Raw genomic sequence first — 9,762 nt, 5'->3', positions numbered from 1 at the left:
AGTTATGCTATATCATGCATTACAAAATTAACATATGCAAAGATCTAATAAACAGAGTTATTTGAATTGGAACTGCCAATAGTTGTGTTCACATTTCTGATTCAAAGACGATATTTGCCGGGCTGCATCCACTTAATCATCTCTATCACTACTATCCAGGTAAAATCTTGCTACTTCAGGAATAGAATGAGTACTGTTCAAACTAACAACAAGACAGCCACAGGACCTAAGTCACTCACTTGAGACCTGAAGGAAGTAAACTGCTTTGTTCAGCCTTTTCAATGTTTCCATTGTTAGAATTTCCCAAGATATCATTAGATATACTATTCTGGGCAAGTTTCATGATTTGCAAACAATATGGCCACTAGTGTTTCCAAGCTTTTTAAATAATATGACTTGGTGACCTAGTTTTTTATACCATGTGAACCAGTTTCAAACTCAGTCCAGATATAATCAGGACAAATGTTCCTATGCAAGTAACAGAAAGATTGTGCAAAAAATGTAGCCTCTACAGTGTTCAAAAGCTTTTATTTAATTTTGATTACACATTATCCGTTTTCTTACTTGGTGGATATATCAATGGGACAAATATTTTCACCAAACTTCATGAAAATTGGGTCATAAATATGGCCACAAGATTGATCAAAAGTTTTTTCTCTAATTTGAAATAGTTTACTTATTGTTGACCTCACTTAATCCAGAGAAGTTTGGAAAAATGGTCACAACAAGTATAATGAAGATTGGGCAATACATTTGGCCTCTACAATGTGCATAAGCTTTTTCTTTAATTTAACCTTGTGTTGTAGTTTTTGATAATTAAACTGTTACCAGTTTAAAACTCACCTCAAATATAATTAGAACACATGTTCTGGCCATGTTTAATAAAGATTGGCCAATTAATGTGGCCTCAAGAATGTTTAAAAGCTAAATGTTGTCCAAGCCAAACGGACAGAGGACGAACTGACACAGGTGATCACAAAAGCTCGCAATAAGCATATTTTGCTCAGGTGAACAATAAAAATCAACATGCTAATAATATAAGCATCATGTACATAAAACTTTAAAAAATCTTTTTTTCTGCAAACAAAAACAAGCACTTGTTTAAACAAAGTAAGACAAACAAAGAACAATTTCACTGCAATAAAAGTAAGAAAATTAGCAGTTACAAATGGGAATTTAATTACTCTCTAACAAAATGGAAGTACAAATGAATTACAATAAATGTTAAGTCTAATATGACATCTCTGAGGTCGCTCTTTCACAAGTTTTTACAAGCACACTAGCAATATTTGTTGAATTAAATAAAGTTTAAAATAACTTAAAAATGTATTTAACTCAGTTGAGAAAAATCTGCATCGGATTCTGATTGGGACTGTTCTGTTGTCAGTTTACCAAATTGACATACAGGAAAAATGCTGTGATCCTATATTATAAATTTCCTTCACAATATTTTTTTAAATATAAGAATATTCTATGAATAGGCCCTTTTTTCAGTTTGATTTACCATTCAGTATTCACAGTTAATTTGCATATTTCAATATAATTTTATAAGTATATAGAAGCATTTTCTATTACAATTAAGGATGCGCCTTCATAAAAACCTGCAAGTACCACCAGTAAACAAGGAAAATCAGTAAAAATGATGGATTAGGCCCAATCACCATTGATAAGCAATACAGATTCAAAGAGAAGGGCAGAAATATTAAAATGTCTCGCACTCATTTGAACAACCAGATCTGAAACTTAAACTGAATATGATCATTGCCCTAAATAACAGACGAGTGTCGCCCTGGACAACACACAGGGCTTAAACCATGTGCGAAAAGTGTCATCCCAAATAAGCCTACAGGCCAATAAGGGATGAAACATTTTTTTTTTTTGTAAAGGAAATCTCTATTGGCAAAAATCCAGTCTGCACAGATGAAACTTTCTCGTTTTGATGATTTGTTTGTTTTTGTCTCTCTTCAAGGGAAAATCCTGCCTAAGCCTAAAGTGTCTTCCCAGATTACTTTGTGCGAACTACACAGGCTAATCTGGGACACAATAATTAAGGCACATGCATAAAGCCTAGTTTTCCCCGAGCGCCACTCATATGTATACACAACTGCACCTGTTTATGAATGAAGCTTTATTCAATGTTTAGTTTGAATTCCAGCAAGAGGCTGATCAAATACACCCCAGACCAGAGAGTGGTACAGAAGGAAAGACGTATGTACAAAGCACCATCTAAATGCTCATAGCATAATAAACTCTTTTAAAAAAAATTCAAGCTGGCACATGTCAACAATACTTACGATGCATTATTTACAATACAATAATTTATCACAGCAAGCTATCACAGATTCTGCTTAAACACTGTTTGCCATTATAAATAAAAATCATCTTCAGATACAAAATGCAATACGGAGAACACATAAAAACATTAAAAAAACAAGAGATGTGTTCGTCAGAAACACAATGCCCCCTACTATGCCGCTTTGAAATAATTTTATTTGTCTGACCTTTGACCTTGAATGATGACCTTGACCTTACACTTCCACCAGTCAAAATGTGCAGCTTCATGACATACACATGCATGCCAAATATCAAGTTGCTATCTTCAATATTGCAAAAGTTATGGCCAACGTTAAAGTTTTTTTTCGGACGGACAGACTGACATACTGACGGACAGTTCAACTGCTATATGCCACCCTCAAGGGGGCATAATAAAACAACAATTATCTAACAAAGTATCACAGTCCAATTTTAAGCTCAATAATGACTTAATCAACAAACTATACAGGTTAACATGTAAAATGGTCACAGCAAAGCATATTACTATTGTATACCACAAAATATTGACTTAAAACAACAAATATTTGCCTTGCTCTAAGAAAATGGGGCTTAATGTATGTGACAAGTGTCGTCACAGATTAGCCTGTGAAGTCTGCCCAGGCTAATCATGGACTACTTTTTTCTGCTTTATTGGATTATATTTTCATTTAAAGGAAGTCTCTTCTAAACAAAATCCAGTCTAAGCGGAAAGTGTTGTCCCTGTGCGGCCTGTGCGGCCTGTGCAAACTGCACATACTAGCTTATCTGGGACAATCCTTCAAGCAAATGCATTAGGCCCTAGGCTGTTTCCAAAGAGAGAGGCTCGTATACTTCCCTACATAGCCAACTCCATAGCATGCACTTACATATGGCATGCACTTACATATGGCATACACTTACATATGGCATACACGTACATATGACATTTCCCATAACAAAAACTCAATGCACATTATTTTGAATTATGCCATAAAAAATAAAGGCCACCATTTTCACCTTTCAACAATAGAAAAATATTGCCAAACCAATTAATTTTTCTAAGTTTGCTATATTGATGCATTTAAAATTGTCACTTACATGTACCAACTTTGGCCCATTTACCTCAAATGAGACCACTTATGGTGACAAAAAAACAAGATATAAAAAAGTTAAAATAACAAGTTAGAACTGTTTGTTGTTGATTTTGTTTACATTGTTAATGTGAACAAGGTCAATGACAAAATGGTCTATGTAAACCATTCAACCCCCTTGGCCCGGCCACTTTTAACCCCAGCAGAATAAAATTTGATGCACCCAATTAACCAAATTATTATAAATGGAAATGCTTCCTCTTTGTTCATTTCCAGCAGCTTACCTAACATTTTATTAGATCTTTCCTTATCTTATGAAAACAGGATGCAAATTTACAAAGCCAAACAGATTCACATAAGGTTTTCCATTCAACATCAACAAAAATAAATAAATATACATGTTTATATATATATATATATATATATATATATATATATATATATATATATATATATATATATACCCTATCAACAATAAACTGGCCTTTAAAAATGCACATTTTCAAAGAACATCACACTTTTTTAATTAACATCTCTCGTTTAAATGCCACTAGACATGTTCCCAGATTTATATAATTTCTTTTTCATTCTTTTGCATAGAAGTAAAAATATAAAAATATAATGATACTAATCAACAGTAAAGTTGTTTTATTTACATATTTTATACATGGATTTCCAATGAATACTTTGTAATATTTTGCATAATGATGTAACCTATATCAAAGATAACTTAATGCATGTAACCACATTCATTAGTTAATTATCAAGGTCACATTTGCAGGAAGTTTAGAATGGCTCACCATGACATATGATACATTTACATATTCAGCACAAGTTATGTTAAATATTGATCTTTAATGCTTGTGGTGACATATGATACATTTACATGTTCAGCAAAAGTTATGTTAAATATTGATCTTGAATGCTTGTGGTGACATATGATACATTTACATGTTCAGCACAAGTTATGTTAAATATTGATCTTGAATGCTTGTGGTGACAAATGATACATTTACATGTTAAGTTTGAATGCTTGAACTGCACAACAAACTAAGTGTTAAACAGAAATGGGAAAATGATTAAACAAAGATACTGATTGGTCAAACACAAACAGAGATACTGATTGGCCTATCACAAAAAGAGATACTGATTGGCCTATCACAAAGATACTGATTGGTCAAACACAACCAGAGGTACTGATTGGTCAAACACAACCAGAGGTACTGATTGGTCAAACACAACCAGAGGTACTGATTGGTCAAACACAAAGTCAACCACATAACGAGGCTAAATTATTCTTAAACATTTATCGCCCTCTTGGCAGTTTGAACGGATGATTAAAAAATACTTCCATAACTGTACAGTACACATTGACATAAAGAACTGATTAAAAATTGATTTTCAAGTACTTAAAAGTGCAGTGATAACCTTATTTTCATAGACAAGCCATATACACATTTTGAGAAAACATTAATGTAGATTATGTAATTTGGAAATTACTAAGTAATATTTGCTGAGTTTCCATGACACCACGCCATGATGTGGAAATCAAACAAAATGAATAAATAACAATCATAAGAAACAAAATTTGATGCAAAAGACCGTAATGATTTTACTTAAATGTGGCAAAAAATGGATATTGCCTTACAGGTAAATTTCAGATAAATATTATTAACCTCTTGTGCGTACAAATAACACTTTTAAACTTTCTCTAAACCATATTGGAAAACCTGAGCTATTTTGTCAAAAATTGATTTCCTCGTCTAACGTCTGTCACTGTTTTTAAGAAAATAAACACTGCATTTACACTTCCACATACGTTTTAGAGATTTACAAAATGTCAATCTATATAGATTCATCAGGCTTACACAAAAGAAGTACATCTTACCATTATGTGAATTAACAGAATTTAATAAAAAACACATACTTGATATATATATGTAATAAAAGTAACATGGTGAGAAAACATTAACTTTTGATATACAATATGATCACGGAAGAAATGATTGAAAGACACAAGTAACCATAACTACACAATAGCCTATATAATCTGAAAATAACAAAAGTTTTATCACAAATGTGTCTAATACCTCTGCACTACTTTCATAGCAATGGTCAAGGGCAAATAACTCTGCTATGTATGGACCAAAAGGCATGAAAAGGGTGGCATTATATACGTTTCAATTTAATTGCTTGAGAAAAGTGTAAGTAGTTTGCTACACAAACTTTTGTCACATTATTCTGTCTGACCTACTAACCAACAAACCGACCAACAGAGTAACTCCAATATGTCCTTTCTTAAAATTTGTATGAGGATATGAATTTTGTATCAACAATCAATCACAACCCAAACTTATACCATCCATTCCTTTAACAGGTCACTTTGATTTGTTGGCAATCTTCTAACATACCATAACAAAACAAATCAAATGTAAAACATGAATAAATTTAAACTAAAACAAGAGGGCTAAGTTCCAAATGAATATATGTAATAGGTACTGATACAGGTGCTTGTTACATGCACACTAAAACTTATATTTCATCTTGCAGGAAAACCTTAACCGGCCTTTAATAATTAATAAATTCGACATAACCCTACTAAAAAGCTGGAAAAAGCGTTACATCTAGGATGGTAAAATATATATTGATAAGCATGTTTTTTCAAGACCTTAAATGTTGGAGTACCTGTTCCCTCCCCTGTTGCTAGTGCTGCTACTCATCTGGAGGTGGTCTAACAGGGGACCAGAGTCGCCCCCCGTCAGGGCGGGAACCAAACGGTAACAAACCTCCGACGTTCGTGTCGCCCGGCCTGCTGTCGATCTGCTGCTTCATGTCCTTCATGAGTTTCTGAGTCTCCCTGATGATCACGTGCGGGTCCAGGGTAGCGTTGGCAGTCTTGTAGGTCAGCTCGTTGAACGGAAACACTAGAAAGAAATCTCCTATCCTTGGCGGAGGGCATTTTTGGTAATGACTAATAGTCACTGATCTTTGGCTCATTTTAGCATTAGATAGTTGTGTTTCTGTTCTTAGGGACAGACTAATGAGATCTTTCTCACCTTTTACTATTGTTGATACTCTCGACCATGATTCCCGAGGTTTTCTGCTTATACCCAAATCACTTCTGACACTAATACTGCCACGTTTGGAATGTAAACGCGATAATGATTTCCTCGATACAGATCTGTCAGGAATCTTTTTAGTACTTGCTTTGTTACTGTCAAATTGAGGCAATTTGCCAGGCGCTTTATATAATGGTAGGTATGAGTCGTTCCCTTTAGCAACTCCTCGATTGGACACCTTTTGCAATGAGATAGAATTCAATGTTGGCCTTAAGGACTTAATTGTGTACACTTTTGTTACCCTTGAGCTCTTTGCAGCCTCTTCAGATGGATCCACTGAATTTGTTTCCATTTTCTGAGCATGGTTTTTAAATTTCCATGGCGAGTTTCCATATGTATTTTTGTCAGAATTGTCTGAAAAACTTGAATATGCACTGTCCGTAAAACTTAACTTCTTATGCCCTGCATTGTCTCCCTTCCCTTTCGCATCAGTATCACTTACCTTTTTAGCCTTTTCTTCCAACATTTCCACCAATGTCACCTTGCTCATTTCTCTATCATATCCAGAGCTGGACCTTATCATTCCGCCAGATCTGTTGTGGTTCTGTGGACTAGATGCTCCTAGGTCACAATTCAACCTGGACATTTGAGCATCTTCAAAATCACTCACATACTGATCATCTTCGTCCTCTTCCACAGCATGAACCAGGGGCAAACCAAAACATGGTTTCTCATCATTAGTGGACAGCAGCAACAAGTTATCTTGATGTATAAAGGACACTGTCTCCTGTTGCGATAGCACAATTGACAATGTGGAATTCATCCTTTGCATGCTACCATGATTACTGAGCCGACTTGAGCTGATAGTTCGTTCCAGATCTTGTCTGTTATTGTTGTTTATATTGGCTGATGCTCTACCCTGTGTTCTTTTATTTCCTGAATTGAAGGTTTTATCAATACTGCCTCTATCGGCATCACCCTCTCTGAAGTTCACCATATCGATAAGGCAATGTAGCATGGGTTTCTTCACTGCAACATCGATCTGCGTGTCATTATTCAAGGCTGGGCTGTAGTTCACCTCCAATAACCATGGCTTCAACTTGTCGTCAATCAGAATGTCAAAACCGTATAATTCAAAACAGTTTCGCTGCTTTGGAACCTGGGGCGCTTGAACCAGTAGTGTTAAAATTATTATATTGATGATTCTGGCCCAAATCATGCGATCGTCAATGTTGCTTTGGTGAAGGTAGTATCGTAACTGGGTCACAGTCCACTTGCATCCAGGTCCAACACGCTCTTTATCTGTTTGGTACTGGGGCCCATGCTTGTTGATTGAGGTGTTTGTAAGATGCGAGAAGATATTGTTTAGTGCTGACAGGTCAAACTTCTCAGTGCTGAATCGCACTATGCCCTCTTCGTACACATAAAAGGTTAACGGATGAAAAGATGGAACTGCAACATACAGTCGAATATCAAACTTATATCCACCTATCAGCAAAGGATTTGCGACATACTGCTGGACTACTGCATTGCAATTGTATTGCAATTCTGAAATATCTCTAAATATGAAAATTCCACGACCTCTTGACAGGTCAGCTGGTTTGCATATCCATGAAAACAAATTTGCATCGGTTTTAGATTTCAGTTTGCCATACTCGGCAACAAATCTTGTGTAATCATTTGGCAAATTAAAAGATAATGGACTGAAATTATACACTCCTGCCCCATGGACACCTCGCATACGTCTGATGTTACGAACCAGGCAATCCTTTCTGGTAATTACTGTTGAGTTTGGGTAATGATTAAGCCTCTGCCAATGGAAAACATTCTCATAGTCACGCAAGCGAAATCGTGATGTTCGCCACCAGAAGTTCCAATCAGACTCATGTTGGGTCTCTTCCTCGTATTCTTGCCAACCTCTTTCTAAGAAGACCTTAAGCAGAAAGTAAGAACGTCATTTTATCATCAGGGCACTAACCATAAGTCTTAAGAACTGAACTTTCAGATTTATCTCCCTTAGTAACATTAAGGTAAAGAACAATATGTCAATAATGTGTGTATATATCAAAAGCTTTTAATATCATTTAAATGTGAACAATAATAACTTTTGGAAAGACATAAAAGTCAAAATTATGGATTTTATAAACACATTTTCTAATTTATAAGAGAAAAAGAAGACATTGAAAAAAAAAATTTTACTCTTGTCACATTAGCAGATTTTTTAAATTTTTTTTTTAACTTACTCAGGGACTTTTATTTTGGTTGTCCCAGACAATCAGACTACTTTTAATGTGGAGCCCTAATTTATATAAGAGTTTTTACCTGTCGAACAAGTTCTGGTCCCTCACCAAAGTCATTGAGACGAAAAACCAAGGGGTGCTTAACTGTTTCCTTCGACATATTAAAACCGCTGGCTTTCTTGTGTTTAAGGCATTATCCATCCCTGTGACCTACATCAGTAAAATACTGAGATTAAATCATACATAAAAACTGCTTGTGCTTTTTAAATAACAATTTTTTCAGTGTATTGTAAACATAAAACACTATATTACGAATGAGAGGCAAATAATGTGCAAAATAAATTATATAAACACTTTTTTTGCCAAATACATTATTTAAACAATCAAAAACTATTTGTCCGAATTTGGTTATCCGAAAGTTATGGCGACGACGAATTGGCGATATTGGCAGATATGGTGATAACATTGTATGCACATTTAACACACGTATTCTTAAATATTATTTAAATGTTTTGTCAATCACAGATCGTTGATTATCATTGATACTTACATACATTGGGAGATATCCTTGACACAATCACGGTCTTCCTTTATGTTTACATCACGTGACCTAACAACCTTAAATGGCAGCAAAACATTTCGAACCGCACATTTTCGACCCACATTTTCATACTGTAGTTATTTTTGATGTTGCATAAGTTAACATTTAATATCCTTAAAATAAGATGAAATGAGTTCGTTAGTGTAATGATTGATATCTCGTTCATCAGCTAGCAACTGGTACCATTTTCATTACAAAATCACGCAATACGCTACCATTATCTACACATGATCACGACACAAACATGATCTCATTAATTAATGTTCTAGAAAAATGCTTCTGGTGAACTTTTTACTTAAATAAGCGAATTCGTTGAATTGGTGAATATTATAATCCAAAATAAGCGATATTTAGTCAATTATTGTAACATTTGATATCAGTGTGTGATTAGTATTTTAATATCTATATACCCATACAGTTTAATGTTGAAATCTTGTACAATAACTTGTATAAAGCCCTGAAAAGTTACAAAAAAGGAC

General features: G+C 34.6%; 1 protein-coding gene across 2 annotated transcripts; it reads right to left on the bottom strand.

Moving 5' to 3' along the window:
- Nucleotides 1-3,832: 3,832 nt before the first annotated feature.
- On the bottom strand, nucleotides 3,833-9,479 carry LOC127852839 (tubulin polyglutamylase TTLL5-like). Of its 2 annotated transcripts, none has more exons than XM_052386846.1 (3): nucleotides 9,233-9,479; nucleotides 8,765-8,892; nucleotides 3,833-8,375 (listed from the first exon to the last, which is right to left on the bottom strand). In XM_052386846.1, exons 2-3 carry the CDS (start codon nucleotides 8,840-8,842, stop codon nucleotides 6,096-6,098), a joined length of 2,358 nt encoding a protein of 785 aa, XP_052242806.1. In that variant the 5' UTR covers nucleotides 8,843-8,892; nucleotides 9,233-9,479; the 3' UTR covers nucleotides 3,833-6,095. The 2 variants fall into 2 exon arrangements, with proteins under 2 accessions (XP_052242806.1, XP_052242807.1); XM_052386847.1 differs by having other exon boundaries at nucleotides 9,237-9,479.
- Nucleotides 9,480-9,762: the final 283 nt, after the last annotated feature.

This window comes from Dreissena polymorpha, chromosome 12 (genome assembly GCF_020536995.1).
Source record: "Dreissena polymorpha isolate Duluth1 chromosome 12, UMN_Dpol_1.0, whole genome shotgun sequence".
NCBI lineage: Eukaryota > Metazoa > Mollusca > Bivalvia > Myida > Dreissenidae > Dreissena > Dreissena polymorpha.
This window is presented reverse-complemented; position numbering and strand designations above follow the sequence as displayed.

Excerpts from the sequence above, each read along its gene's own strand:
- LOC127852839 (XM_052386846.1), bottom strand. The coding sequence starts at position 8,842 with ATGTCGAAGGAAACAGTTAAGCACCCCTTGGTTTTTCGTCTCAATGAC. Across the intron at positions 8,376-8,764 it reads GACCAGAACTTGTTCGACAG|GTCTTCTTAGAAAGAGGTTG; the intron begins GTAAAAACTCTT and ends TTTCTGCTTAAG.